Source organism: Carcharhinus amblyrhynchos, unplaced genomic scaffold (genome assembly GCF_965287045.1).
Source record: "Carcharhinus amblyrhynchos unplaced genomic scaffold, sCarAmb.v2.hapA scaffold_62, whole genome shotgun sequence".
Lineage (NCBI taxonomy): Eukaryota > Metazoa > Chordata > Chondrichthyes > Carcharhiniformes > Carcharhinidae > Carcharhinus > Carcharhinus amblyrhynchos.
The window spans coordinates 938,006-961,992 of record NW_027649802.1 but is presented as its reverse complement, the minus strand read 5'-3'; the positions used below and the strand labels follow the sequence as shown (position 1 = coordinate 961,992).

At 44.9% G+C, this 23,987-nt stretch overlaps 1 protein-coding gene across 1 annotated transcript in view; it reads left to right on the top strand.

Annotated features, from left to right (window-relative positions):
- Positions 1–228: 228 nt before the first annotated feature.
- LOC145337701 (NACHT, LRR and PYD domains-containing protein 3-like) overlaps positions 229–23,987 on the top strand; it is a 45,957-nt gene continuing 22,198 nt past the window's right edge. The window contains exons 1-6 of the mRNA XM_080182533.1: positions 229–394; positions 6,145–6,316; positions 6,420–6,485; positions 8,407–10,144; positions 13,975–14,061; positions 22,613–22,783. Of these exons, the coding sequence (XP_080038659.1) occupies positions 323–394; positions 6,145–6,316; positions 6,420–6,485; positions 8,407–10,144; positions 13,975–14,061; positions 22,613–22,783 (2,306 nt within the window). The 5' untranslated portion in view covers positions 229–322. The remainder of the gene's footprint in view (positions 395–6,144; positions 6,317–6,419; positions 6,486–8,406; positions 10,145–13,974; positions 14,062–22,612; positions 22,784–23,987) is intronic.

Genomic DNA, 23,987 nt, shown 5'->3' with positions numbered 1-23,987 from the left:
TTGGTTTTATATTTGGAATTGATAGCCTTTTAACAATGGATCTTTATGGATGTGGGGCTAAGTTTGTTACAGGGGTAAGGTCAGATATACTTTCACTGAATGTTTCTGTGTTCCCAGAAGGTGTTTGATAATACGGTTCACAGGGGGCTTCAGTTGCTTCTTGTAACGTGTAACAACATGGATAGAAACTCATTGACAAGTTTAATTTTCTCCATTTGTGTTCACAGATCCAAACCCCACAATCCCTGAGTTCCTGACAAACTGTGATGAATATCAACTGTTCAAATTGACAAAATTCTACCGGGACAGACTAGAGCAGGCGATGGAAGGAGGAGTGGATGGAATCAGCTTCTCGTTAACATACGAGAGGATTTTCACTGGACAAGAACATGGGGTAAGTGGGGGGGACACAGAATGAATTATTTCAATCAGTGCAAAACTTTCAGGATATATTGATCCTGATGGTAAAAGAACAGGTTCTGTCCAGATAATCTTCGAGTATACAAGGAATCACAAGCTGCACTGATAATGGAGTTATTAACTAATAATATTCCTGTCTGTAAGTCCACACCAGACCCAGGTACCCCCCCCGGGGACAGGAGCTCGGCTGCACTCGCCCCCCCCGGGGACAGGGGCTCGGCTGCACTCGCCCCCCCCGGGGACAGGAGCTCGGCTGGACTCGCCCCCCCCGGGGACAGGAGCTCGGCTGCAGTCACCCCCCCCCGGGGACAGGAGCTCGGCTGCACTCGCCCCGGGGACAGGAGCTCGGCTGCACTCGCCCCCCCCGGGGACAGGAACTCGGCTGCACTCGCCCCCCCCGGGGACAGGGGCTCGGCTGCACTCGCCCCCCCCGGGGACAGGAGCTCGGCTGCACTCGCCCCCCCCGGGGACAGGAGCTCGGCTGCACTCACCCCGGGGACAGGAGCTCGGCTGCACTCGCCCCCCCCCCCCGGGGACAGGAGCTCGGCTGCACTCGCCCCCCCCCCCCCGGGGACAGGAGCTCGGCTGCACTCGCCCCCCCCGGGGACAGGAGCTCGGCTGCACTCGCCCCCCCCCCGGGGACAGGAGCTCGGCTGCACTCACCCCGGGGACAGGAGCTCGGCTGCACTCGCCCCGCCCGGGGACAGGAGCTCGGCTGGACTCGCCCCGCAACTTATTGGGAGATTACTGGATACACAAACTGGAGATCTGGTCTCAAAATCCAGAAATCCACTCGGTGCTTGTGTAAACCAGTGTTAAAGGTGCCTTGTGAGATCGGAGCTTTAAAACACCATAGAACGTGCTTTGACATTAATATTCGATTTTCGTCAAAGGCCCTTTCTAAAGTCATAGAGATTTTCAGCATGTAAACAGTCCCTTCGGCCCAGCTTATCCATGCTGCCCCACTTTTAACCCCAAAGCTAGTTCCAATTGCCCCTGTTTGTCCCATATCCCTCCATACCCATCTCATGTAACTCCCAATGACTTTTAAAATACAAAGTTGTACCCACCTCTACTACTACCTCTGGCAGCTTGTTCCAGACACACACCATCCTCTGGACCCCTTTGTATCTCCCCTCTCACCTTAAACTATGCGCTCTAGTTTAATCTCCTCTACCTTTTGGAAATGATGTTGACTATCTCACTGATCTGTGCCCCTCATTATTTTATAGACCTCTATAAGATCACCTCTCAGCCTTCTATGCTCCAGAGGAAAAAACTCCCAGTCTATCCAGCCGCTCCTTACAACTCGATCCATCAAGTCCAAGTAGCGTCCTAGTAAATATTTTCTGCACTCTTTCTAGTTTAATAATATACTTCCTATAATAGGGTGACTAGAACTGGATACGTTATTCCAAGTGTGGCCTTATCAATGTCTTGTACAACTTGAAGACATCCCAACTCCTGTATTCAATGTTCTGACTATTGAAACCAAGCATGCCGAATGCCTTCTTCACCACTCTGTCCACTTTCAAGGAGCTATGAGCTTGTGCCTCTAGATCTCTTTGTTCTGTAACTCTCCCCAATGCCCGACCATTAACTGAGTAAGTCCTGCCCTGGTTCAATCTACCAAAATGCATCACCTTACATTTATCTAAATTAAACTCCATCTGCCATTTGTCAGCCCACTGGCTGTTACAATGCTAGATAACTGTCTTCACTGTCTGCCATGCCACCAATCTTGATGTCATCTGCAAACTTACTAACCATGCTGACTAAATTCTCATCCAAATCATTAATATGAATGACACATAACAGTACACCCAGCACTGATCCCTGAGGCACATGACAAGTCACAGGCTTCCAGTTTGAAAAACAACCCAATACAACCACCCTCTGTCTTCTGTCATCAAGCCAATTTTGGATCCATTTAGATACCTCACCCTGGATCCCGTTAGATTTAACCTTATGCAGCAACCTACCATGCAGTACCTTGTCAAAGACCTTACTAAAGTCCATGTAGACAACATCAACTGCACTTCCCTCATCTACCTTCTTGGTTACCCCTTCAAAAAACTCAATCAAATTTGAGAGCCATGATTTTCCACTCAAAACCATGCTGCCTGTCCTCTATCAGTCATTGCGTCTCTAAATGTCTGTAGAATCTGTCTTTCAAAATATCTTCAAACAACTTCCCGATGACAGATGTGAGGTTCACCGGCCTCTAGTTTCCAGACTTTTCTCTTCGGCCCTTAAACAAAGGCACAGCATTTGGCACCCTTCAATCTTCAGGCATCTTACCTGTGATTTTAGCTGAGGAAACCTGCTGTCCTGACTCAAGCTGGCCTGTTTGTGGATCCACAAATGTGTTTGACTACTCACTGCCCTCTGAAACGGTCTAGAAAAAGAGGCAAAACAGCTTAATTTCTCCAATCAAGGGTGTCTTGGCAGCACGATTACTGACTGAACTATCCAGGCTGAACTTGTGGCAGATTCACTTGTTTATGACAGTGTTGGTAAGACTCAGTGTACTGTCTGTGTTGGAGATGAAGAACCTTCTTCAAACTGAGGAGTGGGTGTGGTGTTGTGCGATGCTATGTCCTTGTGAAATGTGCTAGATTATCAGGTGCAGCATTGCTGATCACCTCAATCTATTCAATAATAACATCACACATCCATCACTCCACCATTATAATCAAACCAGAGGCCTAACCCTGGCTCAATGAGTTGTGTAGACGAGTGTTATGATGGCCAGAAAGGACATGGGAGATGGTCATTAAATCTCCTGCTGGCTTTTTGAAGTACAAACTTTCTGTTTGAGCAGTATCTTTAACCGGACTGCTGGTTCTGGGATACAGACTTGCTGTAAGTTGTGATTGCTGTTCTTCCTTTTGATTTTCAATAAAAGGTTTCTGGTGATGGGAAAGTGGATTTGGAGGCTTACTGCATTGGCGATGAGGAGCCTCTGCGGACGACTACATTCATCAAGTAGCTTCAGTAATGAGAAGGAAATATGATTGTTTTTGGGAAACCTGAGCCCTATGATAAGAGTGTACAGAGAGCATGCATTACTAATTTCATGTCAGCAACATTGAAGGAGATGAAAAACAAATGTAATATTGTTGAGAGCGTGCGAGGCCCTGACATTCAGTATGATTTAAAAAGTTTGACCTTGCTGCATGTTCCTGACTTAAACTATTGATGAACTAGTAGATCGAGGGAAAAACCTCCATGACCCGAATCCCTCTGTTATACTCCAGGGGTACCACTTCAATGTGGCTGAGAAATCTGTAGGGAACCTATCACCCAATTCCTGTCTGGATGATGAAAATTAGCAGAACATTTGTGAAATCTTGCTGCCTCGAGATGAATTGTGGTGATATAGATTGGTCTGAAGCATCAATAATCTAACTAGACCAAAAGAAGCTGTTGGTATAACTCAGTCTGGATTCACAACAAATAATTCCAATAACCTAATGTGAAAATAAAGCAGACGAGGTGCTCAGGAACTACAAGGGGCATCAGGCAGCAAAGTCATCCAACTGGGGAGAGTGTCATTGTGTAAACAGTCTTTAATAGAGAGGGCTTGTGTAAACCAGGTGTTAAAGGACCCTTTGTGAGATCGGAACTTTAAAAGACCATCAACGAAAGGCAGTGATGACCCTAAGAGTGTTGGGGAACATATGCCAGAGAGTTGCGGATGCCAGACAATAAATGATTACAAGTACTGCCAAAGGGCACAGCCAAGGTGAAATTACAGGAATCGGTAAAACGTGTGCTGCCTAGTGAAGAAACCATGGCCAATACCTGACCGTACCATGCTGCTATTCCTTCTTCCGGAGTCAGAGATATACAAGGGAATCACATCACCACAACAAAGGCTGCCCTCATCATTATAGAATTACTGGGAAATGGCTAACCCCAAAGAACAAAGGAAAAGGCCCTTCGACCCTCCGAGCCTGCACCGACCATGCTGCCCGACTTAACTAAATCCGTCTATGGTTCCAGGGAACCATATCCCTCTGTTCCCATCCTATTCATGTATTTGTCAAGATGTCCCTTAAAGTCACTATCGTATCTGCTTCCACTACCTTCCCCGGCAGTGAGTTCCAGGTACCCACCACCCTCTGTTAAAAAACTTGCCTTGTACATCTCCTTTAAACCTTGCCCCTCGCACCGTAAACCTGTGTCCCCTAGTAACTGACTCTTCACCCTGGGGAAAAAAGCTTCTGATGATCCACTCAGTTCATGCCCCTCATAATCTTGTAAACTTCTATCAGATCATCACTCCAGTGAGAAGAAAGTTTCTCCAACCTTTCCTCATAGCTAATGTCCTTCACACCAGGGAACATCCTGGTAAATCTTTTCTGAACCCTCTCCAAAACCTCCATATCCTTCTGGTAGTGTGGCGACCAGAATTTAACACAATATTCCAGCTAAGGTTCTATAACATGACTTGCCAATTTTTAAACTCAGTGCCCCAGGCGATGAAGGCCAGCGTGCTGTATGCTGCCTTGATTACCTTCTCCATCTGCATTGCCACTTTCAGTGACCTGTGTAACTGTGCACTCAGATCCCTTTGCCTATCAATACTCTTAAGGGTTCTGCCATTTACTGTGTATTTCCTTTCTGTATTAGACATCAAAAATGCATTACCTCACACTTGTCCAATTTAAACTCCATCTGCCACCTCTCTGCCCAAGTCTCCAACTGATCTATATCCTGCTATATTCTCTGATGTTCCTCATCGCTATCCACAAATCCATCAACCTTTGTCTCGTCAGCAAACTTACTAATCAAACCAGTTACATTTTCCCCCAAATCATTTACATATATATGGCAAAGTTCCCAGCACTGATCTCTGACTACCGCCAGTTGTCACAGCCCTCCTTTCAGAAAGGTACCCTCCCACTGCTAATCCTCTGTCTTTGACTGAGCCAGTTTAATATCCACCTTGCCAGCTCACCTCTGATCCCATGCATCTTCACCTTCTGCACCAGTCTGCCATGAGGGACCTTGTCAGAGACCTTACTGAAGCCCATAGAGACAACATCCACTGCCCTATCCTCATCAATCATCTTCGTCACTTCCTCAAAAAACTCGATCTAGTTAGTGAGACACGGCCTCCCCTTCCCAAGTACGTCCACTTATTTCCAAGTGGGAATAAATCCTGTTTTGAAGATTCCTGTCCAGTAATTTCCCTACCACTGCTGGACATCATAATGGATAGCCATAATGGGCATTTGATACATCCTTAGCTGGTCTCCGTTACAGGAGAACAGACGCACAAACAAGCTAACCTGCACATCTTTGGACTGTGGGAGGAATCTGGAGGAAACCCACACAGACATTAGGAGAATGTGCAAACTCCACACAGACAGTGACCTAAGCCAGGAATCGATTACAGGTCCCTGGAGCTGTGAAGCAGCAGTGCTAACTACTGTGTCAATGTGCCGTCCCATCGCATTGGACACTGAAGGACAGACAACTAATCACATGATTTCTAGTTCAGTTGATTCACATTTGTTTATTGTTAATGATTGGAAGGAGATTTCAGGAGAATTTTCAGTCCGTGTTTATTATGGATCAGGACTTGGCCCAGTGACTGATTTCTGAGCTGAAAACAACTGGGAAATCCCATCACTGAGCAGATCCTTTCCTTCTCATTCTCAGTGTTTATCTTTCACTCTGTGTCTCATTATTCTTCATTATTATTCTTCATAGAAAGTCACTGAGCTCGTGGATAAGGGAAACCGGGCGGACAGTTCCAAACTTCTCCTCAGTCTGGTGATGGGAAAAGGATCTCGGGCTCGAAGGGTGATGTGGGAATCCTTTGTGAGAATGCGTCACGGAGTCCCAAAGCTGGATAAAATACTGAAAGAAATACAGGAACTTGGTACGGTAAAATCACAGTGAATTCAATTTCACATTTAAACACTGCCAGTATCAGTGTAATATTACACAGAGCTGTTTTCATGGAAGATCATTTATTTAAACAGGTGCTGATTCGTTTGATTATATGGACATCGCACGTGGTTTATCTGAATTATCCAGTAACCTGAAAGGTAAGAGAGGAAATGGAGATAATAAACCATTTCACTTCTGAGAATCTGAATGATTGGAGCCTTTTTTAAGAGATTGTGAAAATCTGGGATAGTGAAAATTAAAGACTGTGGAAATTGGGTAGAGCATGATTCGGTTTTATCATTAATACTCAACCATACATAGTTTCAAATTACAATTCATATCATCTCTCGTTTTTTTCCCAAAATTATGTGATTAATGCACCTTTTCACTTAATCCAGCTGTTAATTGCTATTAATTCTGAAGTCTTGTACACACCGGGTCGAAACCCGGTACTGTGTGAATCTCAGTACAGAGTTCCTGTGTGTCTGGGTGTTCTAACTAACAGAAAGAAAAGATTGGGGGTAAATGGGTGTTTTTTTCTGGTTGGCGATCAATGACTAGTGTGCCTCAGGGTTGAGACTGCAATTGTTTATGATTTACAGTGATGATTTTGAGTTGTATGTCAAAATTGGCAGATGACACTAGGGTGAGTAGCAGAGAAAAGTGTGCAGAGGCTGATGAAAGTCTACAATGTAATATAGATAGTGTAAGTGAGTGGGCGAGGCTCTGGCAAATGGAGTACAATATTGATAAATGTGACGTCACCCATTTTGGTAGGAATAACAGTAAAATGGATTATTATTTAAATGGTAAAAAATTGCAGCATACTGCTGTGCAGAGGGACCTGGCTGTCACTGTGCAAGAACTCAAATGTAATTTTGTCCTTCATTGATAGACGGATGGAGTTTAAAAACAGGGAGGCTATGTTGCAGCTGCACCAGGTGTTGGTAGGTTCACACCTGGAGTACTGTGTATAGATTTGGTTTCCTTCCTAGATAAAGATATACTGACACGAGAGGGGGCACCGTCAGCTCTGTGCCAGAGATCAGTGCGGAGCTGGATAAATTATTACAATGTGCATTTGAATCTGCTTAAAAGTCACTAGCAAGCCCAGCACTGAAATTTCCAGGCCCGTTAGCCTCTCGCCCTGTCACCACCTCACGTCAGGAGTTGTTCACTCCAACAGGATTTTGTAGGGAGCTGGCGAACAGACCCCACTGGAGTGAAGGGGATGACATCGAAGCCCCTAGGAGGGTGGAGGTGGCTGGGGTACCCTGGGCATTGCCAGCCTGGGCCCCTGGCACTGCCAAAGGGGCAGAGTCCTAATGTCCAGGACACCTTGGCACTGTCTACTGGGTATTGAGCAGTGCCAAGAGTTCAGGACCTAATGGGGATCTGGCCTGTGGGAGTGAGGGTGGGGAGTCCCGCTTCCACTCTGCATTCTGGCTGAGTGACAGAGGGAGGGAGGACAGCGATTGGGGCTGGCCATCAGGGTGGGGAGAGGGGACCAGCCTGCTGGGGGGGTGTGAAACCTATGTTGGGGTGGGGGGATGGGCCGGGACTGTGTGGGGGTGGAGGGTAATGATGGCCTGGGTGTGTTCATGGGGCTAACGACCAGGGTGCCGGCAGTGTGGGGTCACTACGCATGTGCCGATCTTTGTGCTGACACATCGCACACACAGTAGCCACTCAGTGCGATGCTGCCGGTCTCTCCAACCGGAATAGGCTCCATTCACTGAGTTTCCATCTGATTCACACTCGTGCACTCTGCTGTGCACAGATTGTGGGAGATTCATTCTGAAACTCCCGCTGAAAAGTCCAGCATGATTTACTCCAGTTTTTACACACATTCGACATTTAGATTCCTGTTTGGGAGAATCACCCCCAACACGTTATAGAAATATTGGAATTAAATGACAATCTGAAACGTTGTGGAAATTAATCATTGTCAAATGAGGTTTCCAATAACTCAATTTTATATTCTACTCAAACCTTGACTGACAGTGTAAAATAAATCCCTCAAATCAGCAAAGACAGTGTCTTAATGTAACTAACATTTTCTCTCTGTTCTAATTGAAGATCTCCAACAGAAACACAAGGAGACACTCCGGGTACAAACTGAAACTCTGAGAGTGAACACTATCCTCATAAAGGAGAAGGTTAAGATTTTCCAGCTGGTTGATCGATACATTGAGCTAACGGTTATTTCCAATGTTCGAGATCGGACACTTGTCGAACATGAGCTGCTGGCAAGAGGCCGAGACCATGAAGAATGGAGAAAGAAACATCTCCGGAGAGAACTGGAAAAAATCCGAACTGATCAATTGTTTCAGAGCAGCTTTTCCCAGAGAAAATCCAAATCTGGGAATTCAGCAGCAGTGAGCGGAGTCCCGGGAATTGGAAAAACAACAATGGTCCAAAAGATTGTTTATGACTGGGCCACTGGGAAAATATACCCACACTTTCAATTTGTCTTCAGTTTTAAATTCCGGGATTTGAACACTATTAACTGTAGAATAAACCTGAGGAATCTGATACTGTTTTTCTATCCTTACTTTGGGAATATCCTGGGAGAGCTCTGGAAGAACCCAGAGGGATTGCTGTTTATATTCGATGGTTTGGATGAATTCAAGGACACGTTTGATTTTGCCGACAATCGGAGAAATACAGAACCTCAGTCCATGTGCACAGATCCTGAATGCTGGTGTGAAGTGTCTGACATTGTGTACAGTTTAATACAGCACAAGCTGCTCCCAGGATGTTCAGTGCTAGTGACCAGCCGCCCCACTGCATTACATTTATTAGAAAAGGCTGAGATCAGTGTCTGGGCTGAAATCCTGGGATTTGTTGGTGATGAACGGAAGGAATATTTCAACAAGTTTTTTGAAGATCAGACGGTGGCAGCAGCTGTTTTCAAACACGTGAAGGAGAACGAGATCCTGTACACCATGTGTTACAACCCTTCCTACTGCTGGATCCTTGCTCTGTCACTGGGTCCCTTCTTTACACAAAGAGACAGGAAACAGCAGCAAGTTCCCAAGACCATCACCCAACTATATTCCTACTATATTTACAACATTCTGAAAAACCATAGCCGAGAGATTGAAAACCCCCGTGATGTGTTACTGAAGCTTGGTGAGATGGCCTACACAGGAGTCTCCAAGAAGAAGATTGTGTTTGGAAATGCAGATTTGATTGAGTACAATCTACAACCTTCCCAGTTCCTGTCTGGGTTCCTGATGGAGCTTTTAGAGAGAGATGATTCTGCCCAGAGTGTGGTTTATACATTCCCACATCTCACCATCCAAGAGTTTGTATCTGCACTCACACAATTCCTGACTCCAGATCCCGGGGAGATCGGGAAACTCCTCAGTGAAGCCCACAGCGAGGAAGATGGGCGATTTGAGATATTTCTCCGTTTTGTTGCTGGTCTCTCCTCCCCACAGTCAGCTCGACCCCTGGAGAAGTTTCTGGGTCCATTTCTTCATCAGACAACCTGCCGAGTGATTGACTGGGTGAAGGAGAAGGTTGAAGGGCAGCTTGGAGACACACAGACTGAAACTGGGAAAAGGAAGCTCCTGAACACATTCCACTACCTGTTTGAGTCTCAGAATAAAGCACTGGCTGAGAACACAGTGGGATCTGTGAAAACACTTTCATTTAGTGGATTGCGACTGACCCCGATTGACTGTGCAGTCCTGTCTCATGTCATTGGACTCTGTGATACAATAAAACACCTCGATCTGGAGGAATGCTACATTCAGTGTGAAGGGATCCAGCGGCTGGGACCTGTTCTGCACAAGTGTCAGGAGTTGAGGTAACTGTTTGTTTGGTCTCATAGCGAATATTTTCATTGTTGAAAAACCATTTCCTTTGTTCTAATAAAACAGAGACATGTTCAGTTAAGGAAGTCGAGAGAGAAACAATGTCCAATGGTCACAGAGAAAGTGTGGGAGAATGGTGTAAAGTAATAATGTTCATTTCAGAGCAGCTGCAGATATGATGGGCCGATTGGCCTCATTCTGAACCTGTAATAAATCGATGATTCTCTGATAAAACTACATCTTTTCAAGAAGGCAGATTCTCGTGGATAAATAGCCATGGGCAGTAAATGTTGGCAACACCAGCGATGATCACATTCCTTGAGTGAATGAAAGCATTATTGGGATACATTTTAAATAATTAGAGGTGTAAAGGCCTCCCTACAAAATTTAAAAATAAATATTTCACTCTCCCAACAAAAACCATCTGATTCTGTATGATGCTAGAAAAATAATTGTTTCTGTGTTCAGTACAGCTTACAGTTTGTAGCTAATTATTATCAGGATTATTTTTCTATACGCTGCCTCTCATGTATTATAGTTGGTGTGTGTTATATCGGACAGTGTCCCTTTATAATTCATGTGATCACCGGTGACATCAGTCAGGGTTGAAGTGGAAGTTCAGTCTTGTATTAACCTTCACAGTGGGCAGTTATGTAATAAAACTCCCTGTTCGGTTACAGCAGCCCACCAGTTTTCTCTTTCACTGCAGCCTCATAAAACCTGAACCACTCACTCTGTTTAAAAATAGTTTTTTTCACACTGTATTTGCATCTTTTGCAAATCAATTTAAATCGTGTTGTTGGTCCTTGTCCAAACAGCAAATGTTGATTTGCTACCTGCTCTGTCCAGCACCATCACTATTTTGAACATTTCAAATCTCCTCTTAGCATTCTTCCTTCCAAGGAGAACAACCTCTCCAATCGATCCTCGTGATTTAAGTTTCACATCCTTGTAGCCAATCTTGTAAACATCTTCAGCACTCTCTCCAATGTGTTCTAAGCCTTCCTAAAGTATGACACTGTGCAGTGAGATCTTTTTTCAGATTTGGCACAGCCTCCTTGCTCTTGTACTCGATGCCCCTATTGACAATGTTATGATCCCAGCTGATGTCTGGACAGTCAGGTCTAAGAACACCGGCTTAGTAAATCATGACTTTTATTTATTATTTAGAAATGTAGATGAACAGAAGAACAAGGCAGTTCATTAACTTTTAACAAAAGACTAAAACCTTTGTAAAGAAAAAACTACAGTGCCCCACTACTTCACCCTTCTAACTTCACAGATGTCTGCAGATCTGTAAGGATGACACGATTTATAGAATAGATCTTATGCTTTAATGTTCTCAGTAAGTACACAGTCAGTGTAAACCAACAAGCCACCCGTGGTCAGCTGCCCCATCTCTGAAACCAAGTGACAGATGCCGCCCAAAGTAACTGAGTGGATTCTTCTTCAAATCCCCCCAAATGTTTGTAACAATGTGAGAAAACTCGTCTCACTGGGACTCTTACTTCTGCTCCAGAAACTCCACTCCAGGGGAAAAACAGCCTTTAGAATCCTTTCCCAATCAACACTTCCTCTCAGATGCCTTCACCAAGGATCCCCCTCCAATATTTCAATGTTTCCTTTCAGTATTCCTCCATACTCAGCCAGGCCAGCAGTACACAGCTCCTCTTGGCTGTATGAAGGTGTCACCAACTTTAGGATTATATCAGATGTCTGGATACTCGTGAGCAAACTTTACCATGTCCACATTTAGCAGCTCTGTCTGTAACTGGGAGCCTCTCTCTGCTCCTCTCTTTAACTTTGGGAGCAGTAGCTTGTTCAGGTTCAGGTTTTATTGTCACTTTGACTTCTATCTTCCTGACACTCCCCTTTTCCTTCTTGGTTTCTGATGGTGATTTAAATTTTGGGTTCTGCTTTCTGAATCCCTGCGTTGTCCTGCCTCTCCTGGCAGCCTCTGTAAACACCGTCTTGCTTCTTGGGTTAACTGGTTACAACTGAAACTCAGTGTTTCTATCATTCACTGTGGGTCTCTGAATATAAACAACCATTTTCTTAACCTCTATAACTCTTACAGTATTGTAACCCTTAAATTAAAATGCAGGGACAGTTTAAAGTGAAACCAGGCAGGCAGCTTTGTTTAACATGAAGTGAAATTAAAGTTTTGGCCCTTTCTGAGCTCACAAGCACAGAAACACAAATTAAACTTAAACTCAGGGATTATTATCTGATACCCACAAACATAAACTATTTCATAACAGTAAAGCCCAAGATGCTGTATTCTTTATTAACTGCTACCTACACTTACCCTGCTAACAGCAATGATCAATGTACATATACGTCCAGTCCCTCTGATCCTGCAATCCGTTAACAATTCTACCGATTATTTTATATTGCTTCCTCATGTACATGTTTCCTGAAAGTCTCACCTCACCTGTCTCTGCATTGAACTTAATCTGCCACCTATCTGTACACTCCACCATGGTCTGTTTTTCAGTCCCAAGCTCCCCTCCTCACAGTTTCTGATGCCTCAAAAAATTTCTGTGATCAACAAATTTTGAAATTTTCCCCAAGACTGTAAACACCGAGATCATTCATATATATCAGGGAAAAGCAGGAATCCCAATACTGACCGCTCGGGTTCTCCACTACAGACATCCTCCAACCTGGAAAATATCCATTACTCTTTATTCATCCAATTTTGTATCCACATTAATACTTTCCCATTTATTTAATGAGCTTATGTCACAAGTCTGTTGTGTCACTGCATCAGATGATTTTTGAATATCCGTGTACACCACATCAACAGCAGAACCATCATTGACCCTTTCTGTTGCTTCCTCCAATTCACAGCAATATAAAGCCAGTGGCAAACAGCATGTTTTGTTTACCAACCAATGGATTTAGTTTTCCTCTATGTCACTATTAGATTCACCATTTCCCTTTTGAACTCAGTGTGGGCCGCCTCAGAGTAGTTAAATGATTAACTGACCCTCCGACAATCAGCTAAGTTTAACAGTACTGCTCTAGGCTGGAGCCACAGACTTGACTAAATTAGATAGACCCACTCTTTTAGGTTGTGGTTACTGGCTCCTGGCCCTCACTTCATCCACTCCAACAAACTGAGATAGATGATACAATGTCAATAGTTAAGAGGCGCTAAGAGGGATCCACTCTCACAGCTTTACCATTTAACTCTCCGTAAAATCTACAATTCTCATAAAATCCTGGATTTCTGTAACAGCAGAAATGATTTGAATTTCCGGAAATGTAGCAGGGTCAGTGAGATTCAGGAGGGTAATTCTGATGATCAGGAAATGAGACCAGAATGTGGGACATGTTTAAAATTACTTTCTTGTTCACAGGATATGGGCATCTCCTCCCCGAGGGGCCATTAGCAGTGGGAAATAAATGCTGGTCTCGCCATCGACACCCATATCTCATGGACAATTAAACAAAATATATATTTTGAGAGATGGAAAAGTGGTTTCCCCCCAGTAGGCAAACCAGTGAGAGTGAATTGTTCATCATTTTTCAATGCTGACTGTTGCCTTTTCCATTCAACAGAAAGGGTTTGATATTATTTATTATTGTCACATTTATTAGTGCCCAAGCATACTGTACATAGAGAAGGAAAGGAAAGAGTCCAGAATGTAGTGTTACAGTCACAGCTAGGGTGTAGAGAAAGATCAACTTGGGTAAGGTATCATAACTTAAATCAGTTCACCATTGGTGCTAAGTTTCTGACACAAAAATAGATCCAGCTATTTCTCCTGCTGAACATTAATCTGAATTTAGCGTGTTTTTCACTTTCTCCATTTAGTCTGGGTGCCAATGAAGTGGGAGATTCAGGAGTGAAACTATTGTCTGCGGCTCTGAGGAACCCAGAATGTAAAATACAGAAACTACAGTAAGTATCAGACTGTGTGAGATTGTGTTAATAATCAGTGGATGTCTAACACTGTAAATTATTATCAGTGTCAGTAATAGTGTCATTAATAACCATTCCACATCATTCCTGTCAGTACTTGTGTTAAACATCACGGATTCACTCTGATTCCTGAAATCTTTCTCTCTCTGATCTCCAGTTTGGAGAGTAACAGCCTCAGATATTCTCACCTCTGCTCTCAATACAAACCAGTCAGTGATGTGTCTGAACCTGAGTTACAATAAACTGAGAGATTCAGGAGTGAAAGATTTAACTAATCATTTATAATTATTCTCAAAACCATTCATGAGAATAAAAAAGATGGACAAAAAAATTAAATGTTTATAGAATTACCAGATGTGGCTGGTCACATGTTTAATTTAGTTTAATTTGTCATTCAGATTATAGATGTTTCTGTCTGTCAGCTTCTCAGTTTGATTAAACATAGAAAACTGCTGTATATTGGTAAGGCAGATTACAAACTACATGGAATTCTGATGAGTTTTATCCTGAGGGATCCACTCTCAAACTTATATTAAACGGAGCTTAAGGAGCATCTTAAAAGAGAATGCAGAGATGGGGGTGGGGAGGGTTATGAAGAGAATTCCAGAGCTCACAGTCCAGCAGTTCAAGGCACAGCTCAGCTGGCAATAATCCCAGTGCAGAATAGTCTGAATCATGTCCCTATTAATAATGGACATTGTTTTTAATAACATAAATAGCGATACTAAATATACCATTGCTATCAGTATTCCTGTTATTAAAAACACTGTCCACTATTAGTAGACGTATAATAAGCTTAGGAGCAAAGTTGGAGACCATGAAATAAAAGAGACAAAGGCAGGCTGGATATGAAGTTATCTGAGTGTCGCTGAACAGAGACTGATAGCCAAGTTCCACACACATGAGGACGGTCTCAACAGGGATCTTGGGTTCATGTCGCACTATCTGTAACCCCCGTGACTTGCCTGGGTTTGCAAAACCTCACTTACTGTACTGTCTGGACACAATACACATCTCTTTAACCTGTGCTCAATGCTCCTTCCACTCACATTGTCAGCCACTTTAGGACTTGAATAGCAGGTTAGGTGTAAAGATTTGCATTCTGATCAGTAATCTGTAAACTGTCTGTGCTGTTATAAGCTCTGTCTGAGGCCAGAACTCTCCATTCGCCTGACGTACAGGGAAACCTCGAAAGCTTGTGAGTTTACTATCAAATAAATCAGTTGGACTAAAACCTGGTGTTGTCAGACTTCTTACTGTGTTTACCCCAGTCCAACGCCGGCATCTCCACATCCTGACAGGAAGCAGGCAGGAGAGGTGAACTGTACCTTTTCATTTATAGGAAGCTGACTGTGGGCTTTCCCCAGCAACCAGTACTGTGTTACTACGATTAATTTTCTTTACATATATCAACAAATGAGAATTGGCTTTATCTAAAAATGAGATGTGAACCTGATGAAGCTCCAGCACACGGCCACCAGACCACAGAGTGGATGTAGCATATGATAGACCGAGCTCCATCACACCAAAACCAATGGATCAGATTAGAGATTTCCTGTCTTACCGTATCCAGTCAGAAATAGAGTTAGACATGCCACAAATGTTGGACATGCCGTTTACATTAGGCGACCCAGTGGCACAGTGGTTAATGCTGCTGCCTCACAACGCCAGGGACCAGGGTTCAGTTCCAGCCTTGGGTGACATCATGTGTAGAGTTTGCACGTACTCCCAGTGTCTGTGCGGGTTCCCTCTGGGTACTCCAATTTTCTCCCACTGTCCAGAGATCTGCAAGTTCGGTTGATTGGCTATGCTAAGTTGTCCTAAGTGTCTCAGGGTGTGTAGATTAGGGGGATTAATGGGCCATATATGTGGAGTTACAGAGACAGGGTCTGGATATGATATTCTTTCAAAGAATTGGTGAAGACTCGATGAGCCAAAGGGCCTCCTACACTGTGGGAATTGTATGATTCTATAAACATTCCACAAGAATTCCATCATTACTGATGAGGGAACCCAGAACATCAGTGCCACCTTCAGCCAGAAGTGCTGAGTAGAATGATTAATCTCAGCCTCCTCCTGAGGTCCCCAGCATTACAGATATCAATTTGATTCACTGTGTGTGAGGTAAAGAAATGACTGAAGGCACTGTGTACTGTAAAATCTGTCAGTCTGGCAGTACCCCAGCAATGGTACTGAAGAATTGTGTTCCATAACTAACCATTCCCCGAGCCAAGCTGTTCCAGTACAGTTACAACACTGGATCTACCGGACAATGGGGAAAAAAGCAGGACAAATCCAATCTGGTGATTTACTACTCCATCAGTCTGCTCTTGATCATCAGAAAATGTGGAATCCTTCCAGTGCCTCATCATCACTGCAGGAGTTCCTCAGGGTGATGTCCGAAGCCCAACCACCTTCAATTGCTTTATCAATGACCTTCCTTCCATTATAAGGTCAGAGTGAGGATGCTCACTAATGATTGTACAATGTTCAGTACTGTTCACAATTCCTCAGATACTGAACCAGTCCATGTCCATAAACAGCAAGACCTGAACAAAACACAAAATGCTGGAAAATCCCAGCATCCTGACAGCTTCTGTGGAGAGAAAACAGCGAACCCTTCGAGTCTGGATGACTCTTCAACAGATCTAATGTCTAAAGGTCTGAAGAACATTCAGGCTTAACCTGATAAATGGCAAGTAATGTTTCACTACACAAATGCCAGGGAAGGACCATCTCCAACAGAAGGCAATCTAACCACATTCCCTTTACATTGAATGGCAGCACCATCACTGAATCCTCAACCATCAACATCCTGAGTGGTGGGGGTGCACTGGGACCATTGAACAGACACTGAACTGTAAACACTGTGGCTCCAAGGGTAGATCACAGTCTGGGAATTCAGAGATGAGGAACTTGCCTCCTGTCTCCCAAATTGTTGCCCAAGGCACAAGTCAGCAGTGTGATGGAATCCGCTCATCTTGCTGGATTGATGCAGCTTCAGAAACACTGAAGAAGCTCATCCAGGGAAAAGGAGCCACTGGATCAGCTGGCCATTCACCAAATTAAACATTGACTGTCTCTACCACTGACACACAGTGGCAGGATTTTACCACATACAAGGTGGAATGGAGCAGCTCACCAAGGTTCCTGAGACAGCATCATCCAAACAGGCACTATCCATCACCGAGATGGGCAAGGATATCAGAAGGATGGAACACCAACCAGCTTCAGATTTCTTTCCAAACCACACACCATTCTGACTTGGAATATATTGCTTTTCCATCACTGATGTGGGATCAGAATCCGGGATATCCCTTCCTAACGGTTTTACAAAGAACAACACAACACGGGAAACAGGCCCTTCGGCCCAACGAGCCCGCGCCGCCATCTTAACGATGTATTTTTCCTACACCTCCCCTGACCCGTGTCTATGCTTATGGTACCCCCATTGGAAACCAGATTCAGGGGAGAATAATTTAGGGACAATTTGTTCCACCAATCAGCCTAAGAGCACATCTTTGGGGTGTGGGAGGAAACCGGAGCACCCGGAGGAAACCCACGCAGGCACGGGGAGAATGCGCAAACTCCCACAGACACCGGCCCAAATCCATGTATCTGCACAGCGATCAGTGATAGTCACTGAGCTGTTGTGGTGCCCATCTGCTGGTCCAGTTTTAAGCATACGCAAACGACGCAAAGTACTAGGCCACTCTCGAAACATCCAAGAGCAGCCCACGCACGACCCACCGTGTGAGTGCCTCTCGGTAGACAACAAGGTGGACCGACACACCTGTGGAGTAAAAGAGAGAAAACATCAACATGGAGCATTAGATTTCCAAGAACATCCCGAGTCTCTGACCCTTATTTAAAACCGTCTCCTATAACCCTCCATCCCTGTTTCGCTCATGTGTCTATCTAAGTAAACCTTAAACAAGTCCAGCGTGCCTGCCTCCACCACCTTACTTGGTAGTGCATTCCATACCCCCACGACCCTCTGTGTGAAAAACCTCCCTCTAGTATCCAAATTATACCTCTCCCCCCTCACCCTAAGCTCATGGCCCCTCGTGATATTGTCTCCAATCTGGGAAAAAGCCTGCCAGATTTTGTACCAGATGCTGTACAGAATTTAAGAAGATGGCTCACCACCTCCTTCTCAAGGGCAATTGGGGATGGGCTGCAAGTGTTTGCATTGCCCGTGATACCATCATCCCCTGAAATAATTAATAAAGACCAGCGCTACCCACTGAAGGGATGGGTAATTGTGCCTGTGTGTAACCCAAACACCGTCACAGAGGAGAGAGAAAACAGCAGCTACAGGACAAATTGTGTGACCGTTGTTCAGGCCAGAGGAATTCTAAAGATAGATCTGATGGAACTATTCAATATACCCAGCGAGGGTCTCAATGTCCTGGTGTTGTGCTGTGTTCGATACAACCTGGAGTTAGAGTGGAGAAGCTTTGAACAAAGTGTGATGCAATACAATGTTGACCAGATGCTTCATGATGAGGAACCCCATGGACCACAGGCCAGGGACATGGGATATGTGTCAGGGAGGATGGAGATTCAGTAATACAGACATGTTTTCCATGGACCTTAACTCACACAGCCATTCAGTGTAATAAATCTTCCACCATCTCCAGCACTGTTACTGTTTCTGTGAATGTTTTATAATTTCCCTGGAGCCGTCACTACATGAAACAAAGGCATTGGAATTGCATTGAGCTCATTCAGTGCTGTATTTCCCATCTCACATTCCCAGTGAACTGTTAAAGACCCAGTAATATGGTGAAGGATTTATTTAGTGGTGTTCCATCTCTGAATTTACTGAAAATACAAACATAACAAAGTGACCGGTAACAACAAAGTGTAACCCTGTGAAACCCAAGGAAGCAACCCCACCATGACAACCACCCCCATCCCTGCACTTTCCACTGAGTTACAGGCAGGATCTTTATCTCTCTCCTCTGGGAATTTCAATGACTGTGGCCTTTGTCCTCAGATTTCCTGAGTCCTGGAAGGATCCGTCCGACTATGAATCCTCTGCACAGATACTGGAGTTGTCTCCGTGATCACAGCTTCATGAGGTGTTTCTGTTACAGTCGGAGCAGAAGAGGACCCACTGCCCACACCAGGGACATCCTGAGAGGAGCTCCCAAATGCTGCAGGCAGCCGCTCCTCTATCCATTCAGGGCAAACTGGACCCTCCCTGTTCAGCTGGGAAGTCCTGACAGTGACTCCAGGATCATTTTCCCATCCCTCCCACAGCCCGTGTCCCACAGAGCTCCTGGAGGTGGTGAGAACATGCAGCTCATGTGTATTTCCTGTGGGTGATATGCTGGATGTGACTCTCCATGAAGGTCACCAATCTCTCTGTGGAGGATGTTATTTGTGTTCATACCTGAGACATGGTAACACTGCTGGTCTGGATTGACTCCTCCATCCTTTGTGTATGGATACACACAGCCTTTGGAAACTCCACCGGATGTTAAAATACCTTACACTGCAGCTCCAGTATCTGCTGCATTGTTAAAGATTCCAGTCACATTTCACCTTCCACAAGCTGGCTCTGCCCTCTCCCCTCAGTGAACTCAGCTATTGCTGCCTCCATCAGCTGCTCGGGTTTGTGTGTGCTGTCCTGTGCTGCCAGATTGTAACCCCTTTGCTACTCGTGTGAGACAGTATCTGCTCTGGCGGATGTTATGGGGAGTAATGTGACAGAGCACCCTCTGAGGACCCCTCCTCTTCCAAGGTAGATACTTGTCTCCCGCTCACCACAGCTGTTGATCTGTGAGAGAGTGAAGAATGTTAGAGGGTAATGCACATCCCAACATGTCCTGGAGACTGATCCTAACCCAGAGCTCCATCTGACCAATGGTGAACACACAAGCACCAGGTTTTGGACTCAGCAGCAGAGCCTCTCCTGTGCCCATCACTCACTCACTCACTCTCTCTGGATCCACAACCCATCTCACCATCAGCGATTGCCCACCCAGCCTCCAGGTCTCCCAGCTCCAGCACTTCATCTTCCATTGGTATAAGGATAACACAATCCAGACACTGTCACTCTTGGCTCCTCTGACGCTCTGTGCCCTCTTCTACAAGCACATAAATTTCCATTGTTCCTCACCCATCAAAGACACACACAAGCCTATGGTGCTGCCAGACTGCCCATCATGGGCCCACCAGGATGGTCACTCAGTGTGGGCAGTGCAGCAGTCATCTCTGACTGACCGGAACCCTTCACAGAGAGGCTGACATGTTCCTGAAGATTGATGCTGCTGTTTGGACATTGCCAGTGTCTGGGTGGAGATGTTCTTTCCACAATTTCTCTTCCATCCTTATTCACATATCAGCCTGTAAGTTTAACGCTCACCTTGTCAGAACATATCAGGTTATTGATCCTTTTGCCTCACTGCAGCCACGTGCTGCCTGCTCTGGCCCTCGGCAGTTTCTATCCAGACTTGCTTGTGTTGATGTGACAGGTCTCCTCCTCCAGTCCTGAGGGAACAGAACCTCCCTCCAAACCGATATAGCCTTGAGAATTTCCAGGGAAGTGTCAGTGAATTGGGTTTAATCTGCCTTCTGCCATTTCAGCCCTTTGTTCATTAACCAGGGCTCCCTCACTGCTCCCTTCAGAGCCTTTAAAAGTGCTGCAGGCTGCCTTTAAATCTGGTGCCAGCTTTGCCTGAATGGGATCTTCCCCTGCAGCCAGTGGTTAAGCTCTGGAATGCACAGGGTTTTGGGGGAAGGTGGGGGAATGACACTTAGTGAGTTGCTCATTCGGGGAGTCAGTACAGACACAATGGGCCGAGTGGCCTCCTTCTGCTCTGTAACAGTTCTGTGATTCTGCCTGAGTGGACGGATTCCCCTAACCTGTCAGATATTAATGTGTCCGTTCTGGTTCTGTGTGGAGTTGGTTAGTTCAGTTGGTTTGGTGTCTGGAGTGTGATGTGGAATGATGCTAATGTTGAGGGTTTGGTCCTCGTACCGGCTGTGGGGTTCATGGAGTCCCACCTCCTCGCATTGCCCCGACGTTAACTAAGTTTTATCCCTGAAGCTACATGTAACAAATTGTCTCTCTCTCTATTGGAGAGAAATACAGATATTTCATCGAGGACTGTGGATACTAACACTGTCCACTCAGGTTCGTTCTTACTCACATCTGAACATCACACCCCAGGCATCTTTCTCCACACCCATTTCAACATCCTGATCTTCACGTGGGGGGGGGCTACTCCTCATACCGGTCTAAGGCTGGGTCTGTAAAGACAAATGCCTCCTTGTCCGTATATGTTCAGATCAGACCTCTTACACACTCTCACACTCTTTCATCACAGATGAACATCTACTGCACCTACTGTACTTTGACCCATTCTTTTAAGTTTGGTGATCTGTTCCGGGGCTCTGGTCATTCCAGAGTTTAACCACTGTCTGCAGGGGAAGATCCCATTCAGGCAAAGCTGGCACCAGATTTAAAGGCAGCCAGCAGCACTTTTAAAGGCTCTGAAGGGAGCAGTGAGGGAGCCCTGGTTAATGAACAAAGGGCTGAAATGGCAGAAGGCAGATTAAACCCAATTCACTGACACTACCCTGGAAAGTCTCAAGGCTATATCGGTTTGGAGGGAGGTTCTGTTCCCTCAGGACTGGAGGAGGAGACCTGTCACCCTGAAGCTACATTTAACTAATTGTGTCTCTCTATTGGAGAGAAATATTAATATTTCATTGGGGACTGTGGCTACTAATACTGTCCACACGGCAACATCACCAACTTCCAGCTGAAATATCGATACATTTCCAACCATTATCTTCACAGAATTGTTACGGTTCACAATGAGACCATTTGGCCCATCGTGTCTGTACTAGCTCACCAAATTAGCATTAGGAATGTGTGTCATTCTCCAGCCTTTTTCTCGTTTCCTCGCTCAATGTTTCTATTCAAATAATCATCTAATTCCTTTCTGACTGTTTCGAATCAGCCTCCCTCCACCACACTTCCCGGCTGTAATTCCAGACCCGAACCACTGGCAGTGTGAAAAAGGTTTCTCTCTCATCATCTTCAACCCCACCACACACTCCATTCCTGAGCCACTGACCATCCCATGTCCCTCCCTGTGACTCAGGGTAAGGACATGGGAATCCTGTCCTCTTCCCTTTCACCATCATCCTTTTTATCATTTAATCACTCCGACACTTCCATTTTATTCTTTCCTTGTCACCCGCCCATCCCCAGCTCCCTGTCACTTCAAACAATTTAATTCACTGCTACTTCCAAGTTCTAATTTTAGCTGATTGAACTGAAACTAAATCTGTTTCTCTGTTCACAGATATTGTCTGACCTGATGAGAGTTTCCAACATATTTATTCATATTTCAGATTTACAGCATTAATATAATTTTGCCTTCTGTATGAACTGAAATTGTGTTTCTTGAATGTCCCGCGCTGTACATTATTATTGTTAATGATCTTATTCTTAAAAACACTGTGGATTTACCCTGATTCCTGTTATTTTTCTCTCTCTGATCTCCAGTCTGAATCGTAATCATCTCACTGATTCTTGTGCCGAGGACCTGGCCTCTGCTCTCAGTACAAACCGCTCACTGATAGATCTGAATCTGAGTGACAATAAACTGGGAGATTCAGGAGTGAAACGGCTGTCTGTGGCTCTGAGGAATCCGGACTGTAAAATACAGACACTGGGGTAAGTAGCAGACTGTGTGAGATTGTGTTTATAATAACTGAATATTCAACAATATAATTTCACCACTGGTATTTGTATAAAAACACTGCCCATTACTATTGGTGTCAGTTATGAATGAGGAAAATTGCTTTCCATCTGACTCCTGTTGCTTCTCTCTCTGATCCCTGAGCAATGGGATGTCAGTCCCACAGATCCTTATGTTGAGGGTGTGGGGGAATAATGTTATGGTTCACCCTCTGAGGTTCTCTCCTCCTCCTCAGATGTGTACAGCTCTCCCCGGACACAGCATCCATTGATTTGTGAAAGTGGGGAGAGTGAATAGATGACAGTAAATGGAGGACAGGACATGGTGGTGGAGTCTCGCTGTTAGTAACAGATGACAGTACAGTAGCGAGAGGTGAACTTAGTTCCAATGATCAAGATACAGAATCAGTTTGGGGAGAGATAAGAATTAACAAAGTTAAAAGATCACTTGTGGGAATCATTTATAGACCCCTAACAATATTCAGAATCTCTGACACAGTACACAGGAAAAATAATGGGGTCTTGTAAACACAAACTGCAATAATCACGGGTGATTTTAATCTTCATCCATGAAGAAGAACAAAGAACCACAGAACACAGTAACAGGCCCTTCGGCCCACCAAGCCTGACTCCTAATCCCTATTCAGACCCAGTACTTACTGCCCATACGTGGTTTCTATTCATCTGTTCGTCTCCTGTTCCTGTGTCTATAAAGATGTATGTTGAACATTGGTAACATGTCTGCTTCCACCACCTCCATTGGCAGTACATTCCACACCCCACCCTCTGTGAAAACCTTCCCCACACGTCTCCCCTAAACTTTGCCCCTCTCACCATCATCCTGTGCCCTCTTGTAGTTGACCATTCCACCCTGGAGAAAAGTCTCTGACGATCCACCATGTCAATGCCCCTCATAATTGTGTAACCTCCATCAGGTCACCTCTCAGCCTCCCTTTTTGTAGTGAAAACAATCCGTGTTTATACAATCTCTCCTCATAATAACCCTCCATGGCCAGGCAATGTTCTGGTGAACCTTCTTTACACCCTCTCCGAAGCATCCCCATCCTTCTGGTAGTGAGGTGAGCAGAACTGCAAGCAATATTCAAATGCGGCCAACTAAAGTTTCATACAACTGTAACATAACTTGCTAACTTTTATACTCGATGCCCCAGTCAATGCT